The sequence below is a fragment of the Eretmochelys imbricata genome, chromosome 6 (genome assembly GCF_965152235.1).
Source record: "Eretmochelys imbricata isolate rEreImb1 chromosome 6, rEreImb1.hap1, whole genome shotgun sequence".
Classification (NCBI taxonomy): Eukaryota; Metazoa; Chordata; order Testudines; family Cheloniidae; genus Eretmochelys; species Eretmochelys imbricata.
The window spans coordinates 18,714,850-18,735,303 of record NC_135577.1 but is presented as its reverse complement, the minus strand read 5'-3'; the positions used below and the strand labels follow the sequence as shown (position 1 = coordinate 18,735,303).

Below are 20,454 nucleotides of genomic sequence, written 5' to 3'. Positions count from 1 at the left end.
TTTAGACAGGAAGTCCCACCCACTGCTGATTTCTCACTGGACAAGAGGTGGGTTTTCGGACAGAGTCTGTAGCAGGATTTCTGGCTCATTCTCGATGCTGATGGGTCAGACAGAGGGGCTGGTGGGTGGGGCCACCTGTTTGAGCAGCTGTGACGATCCCCATTCATATCATGATCTCCCTTCTCCGTCTTTCTCTCTCCTGCAGCTTGCGGAGCTGCGGTGTGACAGCTGCTGGCTGCGGGGATCTCGCCCCTGTTCTCAAAACCAGCCAGAGCCTGACAGAGCTGAACCTGCGTGGTAATAATCTGGGAGATGCCGGAGTGCGGCTGCTGTGTAAGGGGCTGACACACCCAAACTTCAAACTGCAGAGACTGGAGTAAGTAACAGCCGGCAGAGAGAGGGAGAGGCTACTATCTGGAAAACCACCCATCACAGGACTTGGGTATCTCCGGGGAATGTTACAATAACTGCATCTGTGTACCACCCCTGGCACTGTGAGTCCAAATCCAACCCAGGGCAGAAATCTGAAGTAAAAGAAGCAGGCGTATTGCTCCAATCTGCCTCTGTTACAGGGGGATTTTAATTGGAGGGAAACAGGATCTGAGTGTGGCAGAATATGCAGAAGGTGCTGAAACTATTGTTTGAAAATAAAATAACTACACAAGCAACTGCTCGTTAGGAGGGGAGGACAATTGGGGGTGAAAGAATAGGTGGGAGGAGGGGTTGAGGCTCAGAAAATGGGGGTCTAGCAGGAGTGGGAAGGAGATGGATGGGAGCTGGAGAGGGGGACATGAGGGTCTGCAATGGGCACAGGAGGAAAATAGTTTGTGTGAGCCACAACCTGTGTTTCCCCAGCCCCTCTACAGCGATGTGTCCTCCCCCATCCCTGCTGCCCTCATGTGAGCCATGTGACAGGGGGATTGCTTGCTGTGGGTGTCTGAGCCCATTTTCCTACTCCACATGAGAGCCAAGGTCTGGGGAATCCCTGCCCAATAGCTTAGAAATGGCATGTTCAGAGATGCACCAAGAACACAGTGCTGAGACTAGGGCAAGGAGCTAAGAACTGATACGCTTGGAACATATCAGAAACTCTGCAGCGCTGAGGAGGGGGAAGGGAAAAACCACTGAAAGGAATGGAGCAGTTCATATATCTGAGCTATTTTTCAGGCTATACTCATCCCCATGCGGTAGTCTCTTTCAGCTGTGAACATCTCATTAACTGAATGGGCCATATAACACCAGTCTGAGTCTTCACCTTTGAGGTGGGAAATCTGAGAATGAACTTAAATATGTGGGAAAAATTAAATTAAGTTAAATGCCCACACAACCTTAACTCTGCCCTCTCTGAATGATGTCTCAGAATGACCATAACATACACGTTTGCCATCTGTCATTTCATTTGCTGGACTGATGCTACCTGCCCTTGCCCTACACTCAAACACTGAGCCTACTCCGCTGAGAGAATGCCACATTTGTAAAATTTAACAACCCCTTCATACCCTTTACAATCCCTTCAGACTTGCACACAGGTTACTACCTCAACCTGTACTTTCCCCTACCCATCATTAAATCCACAGACTGCTCTCACATCCCACCTCACTACTGACAATAGCCATCGCACCCCGTGCCCTGCTACTGACACAACCTCCACAATTCTCTACTGGAATGATGCAGCCTGGAACCTCATGGCTCACATGAACCTCTTTCTTTTGAGAATATACAGGAGGAAGACTCAGACACAGAGCTCCTTGTATCACAGTCACAGCTCTTCCCGGCTGCTTCAGCTTCTTCCTCCACTATTCAATACAGTTACACCTGACACCGTGAATTCATCTGGAGGGCATGCACTTATTCCCAGTGACTCTTGCCAGCTCCAAGGGGGCAGAGTTAAGGTTGTGTGGGTGTTTACCTTCACTCTCTATTTCCTAGTTTTCTGAAGTGTGAGAAGGGCATAAGCTATCACTTGCCAACCTTAACTCTGAATTCAACAAGATTTGTCATGTAATTAGTGTATTACAGTATTGCTTAAGTGCCCCAGCCGCGATCAGGGCCTCAGTGTGTTAGGCACTAGACATGTTGTATTGGCAGGTGTCACCAGTCAGTTCATTTATAGTCATCCTAGTTCTTTTTTGGCACGTAAGCAAGGTTTAGTCTTGGGGTGACACGTGTTGTGTTAGTTTTATTGGGTTTCGTAAGGTTTGGTGGAGATGTAGTTTTGGGAAGGAGGGAATTGTGTAAGAAGCCAGAGAGTTTGCTGTCTGCATTGCACTTTGATTACAGCCTATTCTGGAGGCAGATTTCTGCTTGGGAGTTTGGTGTTGGGCTGAGAACCCTGAAAGAGGAGACAGCCCTTTATGCTGTGTGACCATCTCATTCCAGGACAAAGGCAAGGGGAAGGAAATATTATTCCCACTTTTTCAGATGAAAAAATGAGACCTAGAAAGATGGAACGACTTTCCCAAGGTCACACAGGTAGTGTATGGTAGAGTCAGGAACTGAATACAGATCTCCCAAGTTCTCATCCAGGGTTTTAACTGCACAACCAGGCTTTCTCTTGCAGGAAGCTGTGTTCATTCTTGTGTTTCTTGATTTCAGAAATGTGCCTTTTTAATGGACATTGTCTTTTTTATATGGTTAAGGTTATTAAGGCAGAGCTATTTAACCAGAGTTCCACTTTGGCGTCCCTCTGGATTACACCAACCAGAAACCCCCATCAGGGTAGAAACCAAGACCACAGAGCTAAATCTGGCAGCTCCCTTAAAGGGACAGTGCACCTTGTGACAGCATGTTACAATGTCTCAGCAAAAGGAGCCTTAATGTCTCACAATTGAGTGTTCTACTCAGAATGTAGAGGATGGCCCTGGGGTGACACATATGAGAGAAAAGCTTTAGGGAATTAAAAAATATATATATTGTCACTGGGCACTAGCACTGAACTAACTTGAGATTAATGTAGAGCCCAAAATTGCAATTGATTGGTCATGGGTGGGGGTTGTCCTCGTGCATGATGACTATATTGTGGCATATGCTTTCAAAGCACTGGTTAAACAGAACACTTCCCTTTGAGAGACACATGCTGGCTGTTGTGTGTGGGGTATATTCTAGCCTTACTGATTACTGACCATATATGTTCATGAAACTTAAGTGCTGGTAGCCATATTACACAATCCACTTTGCAAAGCATCACCTGCCATTTTATTGTGATGATTACAATACTTGGAATTTTTGGGCCTCAGCTCCTGGAGTCATGTGAATAATTTAGAATTTCAGCTTAAAATTTATGGATAATTATGTTTCTAGGCCCTCAGAATGGTGGAGAAAAGATTAAGAATGTGAACCATGTGTAACCTACACACTCAGGAACTAGCAGGCTAAGAAAAATAAACACAAAAGCATTCATTTAAATCATGATTTTGGGATCTTGAAGTCTGACTTTTGAACTTCTGCAATTGGCAATACTGCCTATTGTTGTCAGATGTCACTCGGTCAAATGTTGATAACTGTTTGGCTGCATGCATGTGCTCCCTCTGTGTGCTGCCCTGGCTCTGCATAGACAGCTGGCAAAGCACACCCCAAGAGAACCCCCAGTGATCACAGAATCAGATAAGGTACGAAGGCACACGACCAGGTTTATTGGAAAACGAAGCACAGTAATAATTTCCAGTAGACTACGGGATTTACTACAAATATGTGCCCCCTGACAATGGACTAAGCTCAGTCAGTGGCAGGATTTTCCAGTGCCCCCTAAGCTGGACAAAGACAGCCCCTCTGCGATACATTTTTATATACAGATACAAACAAGTTACACCTCACTCCTGACGTATCAAGATGCTGCTATTACATTGTACATGTTGGGTGGATCATAACATCCCTATTTGTCATGCTGTCATCCTGACCTTATCCTTAGGATGGGTCACTATGTTCTTGTTATCTATGGGGAGTTTGCCTGTATCAAGGTGTTCTGGTACCACCTTTCTGGAATGTGCTTGCACTAGTGTTCTGTGCCTAGCAATATCAGTCCTATGCTTGCCAAATTCTGTGAGCAGGGCCTGTCTGTTGTTCACAACCTGACTTTGCTTTATATTACCAAGTTTTGATCATTACTTTAACCCAGGCCTTAGGACTCATACCAGCCCTCTGATACATGCCCTATATTTCAGGCTGTCTTCCTAATACAGCTAGATGTCAGAAAATAATTATGACCCTACAAAAGTACTAATTAATGTGAAAGAAAGGCCCAGAAAGAAGCTCCTTAAAGCTGCTGTGGTTTTAAGGCCATCTATAAATGGTGAAATCAGGGAGATACAAGAAGAGCAGTTTGGCTCCAGTACTACCCACTTCCAAAACAACCTTTCACAGGCTCAGACAAGAAACAAAAAATGACCAACCTCACAACAGCATGACAAAGTAATTGTAGATGGCCGGCCAGGGGAATAATCCCTTGTACCCCCACCATAGAACCACACTGGTACAATATATATTGTAACATCAGGGGTATTGGAAGGAATGAGGCTAGACCACAATACCTAAAATCGAAAAATCTCTTAACACAGCAGTACCTGTTTCAATGGAGCAGAAACGGGCAGCACCACCAACCATAAGAACACTTTGTTTCAATTTCCCATTCCCTCAGCCTCTCTCTCTCTCTCGCCACAACCCCCTGCAGCCCAGCCACTGGGGGAGAAGAAGCCCATTACAATTTAATTTAATAATAAAAGAGATGAAATTGCTGCACATGGTAGAATTCTATGCAAAGGACATTGGCCCAATACCATATAATACCAAGCGTAACCCACAGCTGTGTCAATGTGGGGCTATTTTATGAATTTGCCAGGGGGCCGATTAGATTTTCAAGCTGAAATGTAACAAACTAGATTAGCCAATCTGAAATGCGTTTAGCCAGAGTGTTAGCAGACTAATGTTAATGCTAGGTTCTTTTCAAGTCAGCTTTTTCCTTGGACAGTATTTCTCAGATCAGGACACATGGGGCTCTTAACTGACCAACACTTTATAAATTCCCCCAGAACCACATATGTAAATACAAGGCAGTTTATCTGTCAGGTGTAGATAAACAAATATACTAGGCATGTAGAATCATAGAATCATAGAATATCAGGGTTGGAAGGGACCCCTGAAAGTCATCTAGTCCAACCCCCTGCTCGAAGCAGGACCAATTCCCAGTTAAATCATCCCAGCCAGGGCTTTGTCAAGCCTGACCTTAAAAACCTCTAAGGAAGGAGATTCTACCACCTCCCTAGGTAACGCATTCCAGTGTTTCACCACCCTCTTAGTGAAAAAGTTTTTCCTAATATCCAATCTAAACCTCCCCCACTGCAACTTGAGACCATTACTCCTCGTTCTGTCATCTGCTACCATTGAGAACAGTCTAGAGCCATCCTCTTTGGAACCCCCTTTCAGGTAGTTGAAAGCAGCTATCAAATCCCCCCTCATTCTTCTCTTCTGCAGGCTAAACAATCCCAGCTCCCTCAGCCTCTCCTCATAAGTCATGTGTTCTAGACCCCTAATTTTTGTTGCCCTTCGCTGGACTCTCTCCAATTTATCCACATCCTTCTTGTAGTGTGGGGCCCAAAACTGGACACAGTACTCCAGATGAGGCCTCACCAATGTCGAATAGAGGGGAACGATCACGTCCCTCGATCTGCTCGCAATGCCCCTACTTATACATCCCAAAATGCCATTGGCCTTCTTGGCAACAAGGGCACACTGCTGACTCATATCCAGCTTCTCGTCCACTGTCACCCCTAGGTCCTTTTCCGCAGAACTGCTGCCTAGCCATTCGGTCCCTAGTCTGTAGCGGTGCATTGGATTCTTCCATCCTAAGTGCAGGACCCTGCACTTATCCTTATTGAACCTCATCAGATTTCTTTTGGCCCAATCCTCCAATTTGTCTAGGTCCTTCTGTATCCTATCCCTCCCCTCCAGCGTATCTACCACTCCTCCCAGTTTAGTATCATCCGCAAATTTGCTGAGAGTGCAATCCACACCATCCTCCAGATCATTTATGAAGATATATGTACTGAACACAAAGAACACATGCAGTCTTGGAAGTGGTTAACATAGACCAGCACTGGGGTCCAGAAACTATACCACGGAACAACACAAATCACCAACATTTCTTATTACATCTACTTATAATCCTTAGTTATCAGTTCTTTATTCCCACTAACACATTTATCCCACTTTAACTAATTCTAACATTCAGTTGTCATAAGGCATATATATAAAATAAAATAAAAAGAACACAGAGAAATACAATTGGTGGTGATCTCCAGTTGGTGGTGTCGACGTACAACAAATCTCTCAGAAGCTTTTCTTAGTCAGAGGGATTTTATATTTCATTCATTTAAAAAAAAAGCCTTGTAAAATGCTAATTTCAAAGCAACTGGCCATTGTATATAATGACCGGAGGTCAGAGATTCTAAAGGCATTCTTCACTTTCTATCATCAGAGGAAAAGCCCATGTGGGTAGAAGCTGTCAGCCTATTTGGTTTCAGGGAATGATCATTCACCTCTGACTGTTTGGACTCTTACAAGGAAATTAGATGCAAAGCGGAGATCCCCAGAGACAATCTGGGTACCCTGAAAAGACTTTTAGGACACTGGCAATTTATTACATCACAGCCACAATCTGTAATTACAAACTGTGACTCACCTCTTAATATAATTTACCTGCTTTAACTTCTCAGTTGCTCTCATTTCCTTTTCTTAGCCAATAAACTAACGCCTAATGCAGGTTCCCCTTTTCTCTCCCAAGAACATCAGATCCATAACCTGCAGGGCTGAGGTGCTTCTGTCGCCATCTACCCCACCAGGCCTCTATCCAGGTCTCAGAGCTCTCCCTGTCAGTTTGTGGATGGATAGGACTCATCTCAGAGCTGTTTGTATTATCCTTTTATTCCCACCATCCCTGCTGTTTAGCCTCTTCCTTGTCTTCTCTCTTGATGATGAGAAGGTGCCACTCTCCGTTACATGGCCTGCAGTAGACAGGAACCATCTGCTATCAAAGACCCTTGCCCATCCACAAACCAGTAGTGAGAAAAAGCCACCTGTCAGGGATTTCCCGTCTCCATTTTCCTTCCCTCACCCTGGCTGTTGGAGTCACTACTAAGCTACAGATCCCCCTGCTGAGTGCACCTGCAGCATCCTGTTCTCTCCTGAGGAGCGAGACCTGCAGGTCTGTAGCAGTAACCGAGTTTGTTACTTGATCATGTACATTTTACGCTCCAATAGGTAAACTAGAAGAATTTGCTCTGGCAGCTAATGGCATGTGCAGAGACTATTGTCAAGAGCTGGTCAAGAACTTACCACTGGAATGATTTCCTGAAGGAAAATGCAGCTTCCGCAAAATAGAAACTTTGTGTGTGAGAATATTTTGATTTTGCATAAATATTTTGATTTTTCATCAGAAAAATCAAAATGATTTTTTCTTTTTTGATTTGGGTTGGTTCAACCTAAATCAGAACTTTTTTGTTGAACTGACCCAAAACATTTCATTCAACTGTATGTCCCTATTAGCACATTGCCTTATGGGAGTTATACCTCAGGTCATCATTCTTCTATGAGCTAGGCTCCCTGGAGGTCTACATCTCCCACAGTGCAGTGTGGGCTCTCCTCTGACCAAAAGGTGTGATGCATCATGGGAGGATGGAGGCTGCATCATGGGAGACCTAGTCCATGCAGGAACCCTGGGCACAGGGGGGAGTGGCTGCGTGAGGTTCCCATACTACAATTGCAGGAGGCAATGCACAATAATAGGAAGGTGAAGCTTAATGCAAAATATTTCATTTGGGTTGAGAGGGCGGAAACCAAAAGTTCCTTCATTTCTAGACTGATTTTTTTTTTTAATTTCTGTTCCACAAAAATTGACACCTCATCTTTTTGTCACGCTTCGGAATGAAAACAAAAGTTGAAATATCGGAATTTCTTTGCTGGATGGAAAATTTGACTGTTGCTCAACTCTGCTGTTGAATGAGGTTGATCATTGAATTCTTTACGTTCAAAATACTTTGGACCTAACTCTTAAATGAGGACTCAGGCCCTGTGAGTCACTTTCAAAAAACATAGAAACCACCATGAAAAGCTTTTTCTATTTTTACTTCAATCTGTGACTAAAGTGATTGTTATTTTAAATGCTCACTGAAGACTCCACTTGGATCCCTGACAAACTTAACAAAACAACTTTTAGCTACATTATTTTTCTTTTAACTTCAGGTTTTCCTTTAAACGTGTCTTTGGGTTTTAAAACTTGTTTTTATTATAATAGTATGTAGTCCCTCCCCCCTTTTCTCTCCCAGATGCTTGCTATCACCAATATGCGTGGTATTTTCTCCCGACTCCTTGCACGGATCAGGTTCTGGGTTCTTTTTCTTTTTTGGCTCCTGGTATCTGTACTCAAAGAGATATTTAGTTTACAGTAGAAACAAATGTACATGAGGAGGTCTTTCACCATATCTTTTACTGGCAACCAAACACTCCAGCCATTGAGCTACAAAATTTGGCCCTTTTACAGAACCTCTTCCACAGTTTACCCATGAGCAGGCTCTGGCATCTCCCTGTTGAGCAACAAATACAGTACTGATTTGGTAAACAGATGTTCCATGTGTTTGTTCCTTAGTCATGGTTCATGACCCACCAGTTTGATAGTGCAGGTGAAGCTCATTAGCCATCATTATGCTGGGGGGTGTTCTCCTGTTTGGGTTCCAATATCTCAATGAAAAGTTGCTCCAATGAGCTTCTCTGTTCATCCAGCCAGCCATCAACAACTCAGGTGATGGCAGAATAAATTCCACATTTTACTTACAGTACAGGTTGGACCTCTCTAAACCGGACTTCCATGGTCCGGCAACATCCCTTATCCAGCATTAGAGGGTGCTCCGGGGCTGAATCGCTCACAGAGAAGAGCCGAGGGCCGCACACTCAGTAACTCCTCCCCCGCCCTCCCAGAGCTTCTGGAGCAGTGTTCAAGCTCAGGAAGGGAGGGGGAGGAGTGGGGACTGCGGGGCACTCAGGGGAAGATGAGGAAAAGTGGCTGTGTAACCTTCTGGCTGGGTGCTGGGAGCACAGCACCACAGCTGACAGTGGGGCCAGGAGTGCAGCCCTGCGGCCATGCTCCCAGCACCCCACTGATGGACACAGGTTGCTCTCCTGGCTCCACAGCTGCCCCGCCTCTTCCCCTGAGCGCCTCCCGCCCCCCCCAATCCCCGCTCTGTCAATGCTGGGCTGGCACCTGCTGTTGGAGCAGAGCCCTGCAGCTCGCAGCAGCAGAGGGGCCAGCAAAGACCTCCCCTGGTCTGGAAAATTCCCTGGTTCAGGGTGCCAGACCAGGGAGGAACAACCTGTAGTTGTAGCTCCGGCTGCAGCACCCCAGCCAGCATCCCCAGAGCCACAAAGGGCATCCCAACCATCTACCGAGGGAAGGACAACTTCCGTCCCAGGGACCAACAAACAGGTCACCACAGCCTGAAGGGTCAGCCCTATCTCCAGAATCCCCATGCTGGACCACACTGTGAGGAGGCAGTGACCTCACTAGATGGCTTAGTGACCTCACACAGACCATCCAGCTCAAAACCGACACGAGACAGGTCAGCGCTCCCCCACATGTAACCTCGCACCACTCTGCCATCAGAACAGCCAGCACCACCTCGCAGGCTGCCCGGTGAGACGCAGCAGACGGAGGAGCTGCCCGAAGACCCCAGACCACACAGCAAGACCTCGCCCCTAGAAAATCCAGCACTACCTCCAGGGCTGCCCAGTGAGACCCCATCCTCGGAAGATCCCATGTTCCACCAAGGACCCCCCCAGTTAAAAGCTGCCTGCAGAAGAACCAGCACCGGTCCCAGTGCTTCCAAGCAAGACTGCGTCCCTCTCAGATCCAACACCAGCACTTCTAGAAACCCCCTCCCTCCTGAAAGAGCCAGCGCTGCCCCAGAAACACTGGGAGAAGTCCCCCCAACCACACCAGTGACCCTGCCTCAAGATCCGCCCAACCACCGCTCTCAACTTCGGGAGGTAACAAGGCAGCAGGTTGTACCTGCAGCAGCTTCCCAGCCCGAGCCTGCCGAGATGGGGCAGCCAGAGGAGCGGCAGCCATGGGCAAGGGCTGCCACACCATGGCAAAAAGCCTGGATGGAGGAGCTGGAGAAGACGGACTCCTCCGAAGACTCTGACGCCCTTATGGACAGACTGACCGTGGAACTGTCTGCAGAAATCACATCCAGGAGGAGGAAACCCCAAGAGGGCATGCTTTTATATAGTGCTTTTCCTCAGTAGCACTCAAACATATTTACATCATTTATCCCCATTTTACAGATGGGAAATCAAGGCGTAGGGAGATGAAATGACTAACCTAAGCTCACTCAGCACCAGCAGCAGAGCTAGGAATAGTTCCAGTCCAATGGTCTTTCCACTAGGATGCATGGTTGCTTTGTGATCCCTAAGTGCTCCTCTGCCTCCCATACATTTTGTTATAGCGGAAAGGGGATAGTGGTTGTACTTTGAAATGTTTACAATGAGCAGCCGCTAACAGGACAAGTGAGAGAAATCTCTTCCATGCTTTATGTCCCATAACCTTGACAGTTTTATTACAGGGTTGTTACATAACTTTTAGCACGTGAGAGAAGACTGGTGTGTCTCCTTCTCCACCCTCTACACAAACATTCCCTGCAACATGTAGCCCCTGAACCAATATTTCCAGCTCACGGTCTCCTTCCCATCCCATTAACCCAGTGGTTCCCAAACTTTAACTACTCGCAAACCCCTTTCACTAAAATGTCAAGTCTCGCGAACCCCCTCCTAAAAATGAATGTGTGCAGGGATTTTCTCCCTTACCTGAGCATAAATTATAAAAGCCGTGATCTAGGAGATATAAAATTTGTTTTATGACATGCTTATTACGCTATTTATTACTAATTATTATTTATCATTACAGTATTTTTATTACATTATGAAAACGGCAACACTCTTCCAAGATCTCACTTTTCTAGCTTGTATCACTTTGATTAAGCCAGTTATAAGACAAGGCTCCTATGTTTCCTCAAGGAGTATCAGATGTGAAACAGCAGGAAGGTATTTAAGAAGCCAACTCAAAGAGCTCCTCCTACACAAGCATTCAGGTCTTGAGCAGTCCAGGCAAACAACGCACGATACAACAAAGCTTAAATTTGTTCTTCATAATAACTTTAAAAACAACACTAGCAGCCTATTTAATTTGAAAAACAGCAAAACAAATCCCCAAGAGCCCCCTGTAACATTTCGCGAACCTCCAGGAGTTCACGAACCCCAGTTTGGGAACCACTGCATGAAGCCATTGGTCGGCACTGTAGAAGCCATAAACATGTAAGAAGCATCTCCTTGCTGTCTCCTGCCCTATGCTGCTGCATGCGCATATCACAGGCAGCCGCTTAATGGAGGGCTGTACACTCCCTTGGTTACACAGTCCAAACCGCACACAGAGCTGGGCCCCTCACTCCCACTATCCAGCTCCAGTTGGAACTCCTGCCCCTGCTTCAGCTAGACGTCCCCAGCCATGTCCCAGGTCCACCCAATCCACCCCTCCTCCAAACTGGGACACTCCCCTCACACATTCTGGCCAGCCTCCCCCTTCCCCCCACACAGGGGTGATGAGAATTTTAACTATTCCTTGTCTGGATTTCAGATGTTAAATTTGTTACCTTCATTCCCACCCCCATCCCAGATCCCAGGGACGTTCAGGGAGGGGAGCTCAGATCCCCCAAGAAGACCAGGGTCCCTCAGCTCCCAAAACTTACAGTGGGCAGGGAGAGGGGCTCCGAGCCCTGTAAAGGGGTAGGTGTTCCATAGATCTCAGCACACCCACAGAAGGGGAAAATGCAGTGCCGACAGGACCCCCCACTTAAATCCCCATCTTCTTCTACTATCACTCACTTTGTAGCTTGATCTATAGATTATGAATATAAATGTCCAGTTATTACTTTGAGGGTAGACAGGTTGTTGTCCCAAGATCAGGCCCAGTATTATTAAAATTATTAGATAGTTGGGAACCCCGATATGCACAGGTGCAACACTCACGTTATAGGAACTCTTTTATATTTACAAATATAGAATTTCTTAGTACATTTAGCAAAGTCGCACACACTCTAACTCAGTAAGGTAGATAGAGATACTACAGAAGGTACATCAGAACATCCCTACTCACGCCATCCTTGCAGGACAACGTGAAATGTTAGCCATTATCTTCTTCATCACAGTCATCTTCCTCATCTTCACCAGAGGCCATCATTCTGGCCCCTCCTAAGGGCTACATCTCTCTCTCTCTCCCACCCGCCCACAGGCTGGGATGCCACTTTTATAATATGTTAAACTGACATTTACCGTGTCTAATGCCTATTCAGTAGGGGTTTCTCCCCTTTTCCTTATTTGTATTTCCACCTCCCCTTATCAATGTTCAGATGTCCTTCTTCTACAGGTTAATATATTCATGATTTCATCCCATTATCGTATACGTCAATTCATTGCCATGGCACTCTTGGATGTCCCGTCCAAAACCTCCAGAAGCTGGTCTTAGTTCACATTCTGTGGTTGGCTAATCTCATTATGGACAAAATTCCCCCCTACACTCTACTTCTAGTTCCCCAAAATGTATGAGTTACCTGAGTTTATCTGTGCCAGAGGTCGTAGGCCTCGAGCCCCATGCTAACTGCTGAAGCCAGTGTCTTACAGGATACGAGCCTGTAGGTTCCTTGCTCTACTGCTGTATATAATAAAGCAGAATATAAAGCAAAGCAGTTAATATAATAGAGGTAAGCTGGCCAACTGGGCTACAACATTCTCGAACTCCTCCTACTTCTCCACTCCCCCAATCCCTACCCCTCTCTCTTTTCTGAGCTCACCAAAGCATCTCCACACAACCACTTGTTCCCATGTGTCTTTTGGGGCACTGGGTGTAGGGGGTCTCGTGGGGCACTGTGCAGTGTGGTGGGCAGGCAGTTAAGGGGTGCTGGGCAGTTGTGGGGGGTCTGTTAGGGAGTCTCTGGGAAGGGGGGTGCTACGATAGGGTCTGTGTCGGAGTCTCAGCAGGGCGGCGCTGGGCATAGGGATCTGGGTGAGGAGGGTGTCAGCGGGGTGTGTGTGACTCAGCGCGGGTCTGCCTAGAGGGGACAGGGTGCGCGAACAGTACAGGGCAGTGTATGTCTGGTGGCTGCCGGTTTGTGAACAGTGCCCTGAGGCTGTGCTGGGGGGAATGGGGCCACCCGCTCCATGCCCTGCCCCACTGCCCCCATGGGGGTTCACAAATATGTTTGATGCCAGGCCCAGAAAAAGGTTAATCTGGCCTGGTGAAGTGTACCCGTGCCCAGCTTCTCATCCCAGTCTCAGCAGTGTGCTTGGTGCTTGCTCGGAGCATGCTTGTTCTAAACTACCCACCCAGAGGGGCGGGGCTTCCCCTGATCCTGGCACACAAACGGAGGGAGCGGGACTCAGACACCCTTAGAAATGCAACCCCTCCAAAACCTGGCTCACATGCGGGGGGTAGGGAGGGGGCTCAGACACCCCAGATCCTGGCACACACAGAAGGGAAGAATGTGGGGCTAACAGGCACCTGTCCCCTTATGCTCCCCCAAACACCCTGCCACTCATGCCATGTGTCCTTCCCCCTTACCTGAGTCTTCCAGCCCCCTCACCTCCTCTGCCACCCACCCCCATTTATCCCCTTCCCCTCAGTGCAGCCCCAAATCCCTCTCAACCTTATTCCCACACTTGTGCACCCGTAAAATGTCCCTCCCTGCCAGCAAGCATTCGTGTAATTACTTTTTTTTACAGAAATACTTTGATTACATTTCCCCAAAATAACACATTCCCCAGACACACATTTTAACAATCTGCTACTCTGCCTTTTCCAAATGTCTCCCCAAGTGGCAGGTCAAACTGACTTGGGGTTAGGCTCAAGGGATGACTGACTATCCTTTGAGCTATCCAGTTGCTGTAGCATAGCAAAGGCTAACAATTCTGTTAACTCCTCTTTCAACACATGATCAGTTTAATCCATTTAAAATGTCATTTGGAAGGGGAGGCTTCTGATATTGTAATGTAGAGAAGCAAAAATTCACATAAAGTTTTAATTTGATTTTCTCTAGAGGGTGCCAGACTCTCTGTTGGAGGAACCCTCGAGCGGTAGACATCCTGGCGCAATGATCTGAGCCCTGGTTTGATTGCTATCTGTGGGTGTGTCCACACTGCAATTAAAAACTGATGGCTGGCCTGTGTCAGCTGACTTGGGCTTGCGAGGGCTGTTTAATTTCAGTGTAGCTTTCCAGGCGTGGGCTGGAGCCTGAGCGCTAGGACTTTTGAGGTCAGAGGATCCCAGACCCTAAGTTGGCAGCCAGAACCTGGAAATTTACACTGCAATTAAACACCCTCATATTCTGATCCCTGGATCCCAAATCAGCTGGCACAGGCCAATAGTTGGTGTCTAACTGCAGTGTAGACACACCGTGTGAGCACAAAAAGGCTGCTGAAATCTGTCACCTTTAAGAAAAGCTTTTTTTCCCCTGAGACTGTATCTTGGGAACAACTTGGTCAATCATCTAACAGTCTGGAACACTTACAGAATCCCAAGCACCCATTAGGCTCACCAACTTTCAAGGCAATCAGAGTAACCGTGTGGATTTTAAAACAGTTAGAAGAGTGGAATTTTAAACAGAAACCTGGTCTAAACCTTAGCTATAGCATCACCCTGCTATAACAGACCAGAGAGACAAAGGATGGGAGAAGGAAATATAATTATTCCCATTTTCCAGATGGAAAATTGAGACCCATAAAAATAGACTGACTTGCACAAAGTCACATGGGGGAGTCTGTGGTAGAGCCAGGGTTTTAACTACAAGAGCATCCTTTCTCCTGCAGAGAACTGTTGTCATTCTCTTGTGTATTTTGTCTCAGAAATGTACTTTTTGGATTGGACACAGCCTCTCTTTTATATGGTTGTGCTTTTTTAAGTAGGGCTCCTTAACGATCAGTATTTAAAAATTAGGGCCAGTGCTACTGATGAATTTTCTGACCATGATACACGTGGTCTGTTGAAGTGTGTCAGAAAAATTAAAAAAGCTCTGACTGCTCACCAGACCAGACACAAACAAACATCTGAAAGCTATAAAGAGGCAAAACAAAATCCAGGTAGAGTTGCCTGGAGGTGGAGGTTGGCCGTCTCCCAAATATTTTTGAAATGTCAGGTGCCATTTCCAGTATATTTGAAGGTCTTCAGACATTTCAAAGGCAAAATTCCATGCAATAAGACTAATAAGAGCATTCATGGTGTTCATCTGGAGTTCTGCACTGGAATAACTTTCTAGTGTCTCAAATTACATATTGTTAATATAGAAGTGCATCGAAACCAGAAGACCCTAAATAGATATGATTGTTTGTCAACAGATGCTCCTGATTTTACAAAGGTGATTCTTTTTACTTTTTCTTGTATTAAAATTCTTCTTTTTAGAAACTGAATGCTTTTTCATTGTTCTTAAGATCCAAGGGTTTGGGTCTGTGGTCACCTATGCAAATTGGTGAGGATTTTTATCATACTTTCCCCAGGAAGGGGGGTGAAAGGTTTTGGTGAGGATTTTGGGGGGAAAGACATTTTCAAATGGGCTCTTTCCTAATAAAATAAATCCAGTTAGATGTTTGGTGGTGGCAGCGAACGTCCAAGGGCAAAAGGTAAAATAGTTTGTACCTTGGGGAAGTTTTAACCTAAGCTAGTAAAAGTAAGCTTAGGAGGTTTTCATGCAGGTCCCCACATCTGTACCCTAGAGTTCAGAGTGGGGAAGGAACCTTAACATGGTGGCAGAGCAGTGGGATCAACTTGACATCATTTTGAGATTTTTTGAACCAGAAGCACAGATTTGAAAATGAAGGGAGCTGTAGCTCACGAAAGCTTATGCTCAAATAAATTTGTTAGTCTCTAAGGTGCCACAAGTACTCCTTTTCTTTTTACACATTGTGTATCACCCAGCATCAACTTGAGTCAATGGGAGAATGTATAGAGGGACATGAGCAGTGCCAGGATTAAGTTTCCATTCAGATTTAGTTAAATCAGGACTGAAAACCCTTTATTTTACACTTAACATTGTGTTAGAAAGAAAAATCAGGTTATTCTTGCCTCTGAGCTCAGTAGCGATGGACTCTTTCCTCACCTTCGCAGGTTTCCTCTCTCTCTCTCTCTCTTTTAGCCTATAAATCTTGTGGGGTTCTTCTCTTTTGCTTCAACTTGGATGCCCTCTTCTCTTTACCCCTCCCCAAATTAGGCTTCATCCCCTCAGATTCCCACATATGCCTTTGGGTTTTTCTCCCCCTCTTCAACCCAATCTTAGAATCTCTCCCCTCCCTCCATTGCAGGCTCCTCTTTTTCTGCCTCCAAAATACATTGGGGTCTCCTCAAACCCGTACAGACTCTGGGTGTTCCCCAAGGCATGGGGGCTTCTCTCCCTTTTACAAATTCAGGGGCTTTTTCTCTCCCAAATGTTGAGGTTTCTGTCCTGTGACACTCTACACTCTGAGGGAGCGCCCTGTAACCCCCTTATTCATCATTTGTACGTAATGGTGATATTGCATATAAAGCAGGCCATGTAAGATATCACGGGAAAGGTTATGATCTGCTGAAACCCACTGTTCCATCTAAATTTGTATATAACTAATTAATATAAAGTTATGAGAATTGTGTTATATGGGTGTCACTAAAATATGCTGTGGGTTTGGGAAGTGCCCAGATACTAGCTCCCGGTGTTTTATGAACCGTAACATCCAGTGGGGTGAGAAAACTGCTTGCTCTAAATACACCTAGTGTCTTACAGGCTTAAGATTCAGACTGTGCACTTGTTTTGTTTTCTTTGGTAACTAACCCTGACTTTTTGCCTATCACTTCTACTCACTTAAAGCAGATGGGAGTGGGATCATGCTTGGGTGTGCAGGGGGCTCATTATGAAGACTTGAAGGAGGACAAAGACAGCCAGACTTGCTGGTGGTCCTTGAATTGCACATGGTTATAACCTGCTGCCATGGTTACCCACTCAGCTGGCTGGCAGCTCCATTAGGAGCCCAGGCTCTGCAGGGGGGTTACAGAAACCAACAGAACTTCTGCTTTTATAACCTCACCAGAGACTCTGGATCAGGCCCTGCCAACAGGCTCACACAGTTGCCCCCTTTTCAGCTGCTCTTCCCTCCCCACACCTTCTTCCCTTTGTCTCCCCCACTTCGGTCCCTGGTCTCAGAGGAAGGTGGGTGTGACGCTGCCCGTGCTGGGCCTCGCAGCTGCCTCCCCTCCCCAGGCCTGGGGCTCAGAGCTGGGGGCAGAGACAGGAGGCGTCTGTGTCCTGCAGGGGAGCAGCAGAGCTAGTGCCAGGGGCGCGGAGGGTCAGGATCTCCCAGCTCCTCCTGCTCTGAGCCTGGCCCAGCTGCCTGGGGGGGGCCTCCCCCTACAGCCTCCCTGGAGCGATGGGGCTGCTCCGATTGGGTCGCACCATCCCGGGGCTGATCAGTGGCAAGACCAACCTGATTGGTCAGGAGCTGAGTGGGCAGGACTTAAAGGGCAACTTTTTACTCTTTCTGAATTGTGGTTGGCCAATGGAAAGGGTGAGGGGGCGGGGCTTAGGAAGGAGTCTTTCCCCAAACGTTATTCCTCATTGGTCAGTGGCAGAGGTTGGAGGTGTCTCGGCCTTTCTCCCTATTCTTGCTGTTGCTTGGTGAAGGGCAAAGGGCAAGGGGTGGAGTCGAGACAGGAAGTCCCACCCACTGTTTATTTCTCACTGGACAAGAGGTGGGTCTTCGGACAGAGTCTGTAGCAGGATTTCTGGCTCATTCTCAATGCTGATTGGTCAGACAGAGGGGCTGGTGGGTGGGGCCACCTGTCAGAGCAGCCGTGACGAGCCCCATTCACGCATTGATCCCCCCTCTCTGCCTTTCTCTCTCCTGCAGCTTGGGGTACTGCGGTGTCACAGACTCTGGCTGCAGGGATCTCGCCCCTGTTCTCAGAACCAGCCGCAACCTGACAGAGCTGAACCTGTGGGGTAACCTGGGAGAGGCCGGAGTGCGGCTGCTGTGTAAGAGGCTAAAACATCCAAACTGCAAACTACACAAACTACAGTAAGTAACAGCCGGCTCCCTTTAGTCTGTGCCTGGTAACACTGATGTTGTGAGTTAAACTCAGGGTACCAGGAAGGATCACAACATCCTACAGTGCACGTAGTGGGCTCAGGCCCCTGTTGAGCAGGGACAGCAGCTGGGCAGCTGCCCTAAAGGGAAAACCAAGGATCCCAATGACTCAGGGTAATCCTCTGGTGGCAGAATGCAGGTACAGCCAGCTCTGTACCACCCATCACCGGATTGCTCTGCCCCCATGTAGTGGGTGTGGAGGAACATGGAGGTGTATATCCAGGGCAGAGTGCACGGTGCTCCCCCTCTCCTCGGCCGGCACAGCATCTGGAGTACCTTAGGGCAGCCCTGAGGTTCCTCTGTGTTAGACCAGAAGCCGTTTCGGCCCCCACCTGGCCCAGGATCAGGGCAGTGCAGAGGTGACTTATAACCAGTTTCTTCAGTCTCCTCATCATCTCCTGAGTGTGAAGTTGCCGCAGCTTCTGGTGGCTTTTAGCAAATCCCAGATGCAGCATGTTTTGATGTTACAGACAGAATTATTTTGAGACAAAAAACAACAACAACAACAATCCAGTATTGCCAACATGAAGACTTCAAAAATCCTGAGTTAGACCCCTGAAATCATGAGATTTAAAAAAAAATCTAATTGTGCTTTTTTAGTGTCTTTTGATTTTCTAACTCCCTTCTACTCCTTTGCCAACGTGTGTGAGATATGAGGTTTAAAAATCAATCTGCAGTGTACACAGAAATTCATGCCTCTCCCTGGTTGCTCAGATGGAGACTACATTTAATCTCTCCTCATCCATCATGTAGAGGAACGTCTATCCCTTTCTGATCACTGTCTTGACTGTGTCCCCCCACCCCACACATTTATTTCTTTGGAGAAATCAAGGGCTGGATTGTGAATAGTCTGAGAACCACTGATCTAGTTAATGCCTCATGAGTCACACTCACATACAGAACCTATAGTACTTGTTAGGGTTGATGAGTGACAGATATACATATTAAAGAACTTGAAATGTATTCAGGTAAGGGTATAAACCAGGAGTGGGGAACCTACAGACTGTGGTCTGGATCTGGCCCTTTGCTCATTATCATCTGGCCCATGGGCCACACATGTTCAACTCGACCGCTGGTGGGAAAAGACACCAATGTTCGGGGCTTCCCACCCCAGCAGGGAAAGCCAGCACTCGTGGCTCGAGCCCCATGGGGGGCACCAAGGCTCAGGGCTTCCTGCCCACAGGGCTGTTGCTGCGAGCACTGGCTTATCCCACCACAGGTAGGAAGCCCCGAGCCTTGGCATCCTCCTGTAGGCCTGGAGCCACGAGCGCCAGCTCGCACCCCTGTATGTGGGGAAGCCCTGAATCTCAGCGCCCCCACTCCCAGGGCTGGCGCTGCATGCCTTGGCTCATCCCACTGCGGGGGGAAGCCCCAAGCCTTCGTGCACCCATGGGCAGGTGAGTTGAATGTGTGTGGCCCACCATTTATTTTTTCAGTGGGTCAATGGCTTCTGTTGCAAAAAAGGTTCCCCACCCCTGGTATAAGCAATAAAGTCACAGTAAACTCCTCACAGTCCCTATGTCCTGTCTATCCCCCAAACCAGAGTGGCAGCCATTTTGCCTGTGGGCATGGCTTCCATCTCATTGTAAACAGCGGGAGGTGGCAGCCAACTTTATCAAGGACAGCCTCACTTCCATAAGCACATGGACTATAGGGAAATGGCAGCCATATTCCTGGCTTCAGACTCATTGGCAGTAATAGGCGATGGTGGCCATTTTGAATAAGGGAAAATTTGGAAGTTTTTGCCTTTCATCATGTTTTCAGGTCGGGGTGGGGAACTGTCAGTATTGCAAACTCTGGTGATTTTAGCACAACTCTTCCATGTGGTCCATCCATTAGAGAGGGACAGAGTCATACTAGGTAAGGTGGGTTATGCTAGCACATCCCTTTCCTTAGACCAGGACTGTCAAGCTGTCTGGGGTGGGACTTAGGAGCATGGACAGCTGCCAAGAGACAAGTCACTCACCAAGGGCGATTTGCATCCTCGATCTCACACCAAAGACACTGGCATCCAATCCTATAGTAAGCTATTGAGAGATTCATTACTAAGGGTATATCTACACAGGAATATAAGCCCAAGCTCAAGCCTAACTGCCCTTGTGTCCACACATCAATTGTGTTAATCTAGGACTCAAACTTAGGGTACAGGACCCTGCAGGACTGGAGCGTCCGAGCCCGTGTTAAGCTGGGACCTAGGGTCCGAGCCCTGTTTCTTTCCTGTGTGCATTTGGCCCTGACTTGACTCGGGTCCCTCCGGAT

The 20,454-nt window shown here is 47.1% G+C and overlaps 1 protein-coding gene across 1 annotated transcript in view; it reads left to right on the top strand.

The window, feature by feature from the left end:
- LOC144266499 (NACHT, LRR and PYD domains-containing protein 12-like) overlaps nt 1–18,130 on the top strand; it is a 171,717-nt gene extending 153,587 nt beyond the window's left edge. Inside the window, exons 10-11 of the mRNA XM_077819933.1 lie at nt 206–376; nt 17,959–18,130. Of these exons, the coding sequence (XP_077676059.1) occupies nt 206–376; nt 17,959–18,130 (343 nt within the window). The remainder of the gene's footprint in view (nt 1–205; nt 377–17,958) is intronic.
- Nucleotides 18,131–20,454: the final 2,324 nt, after the last annotated feature.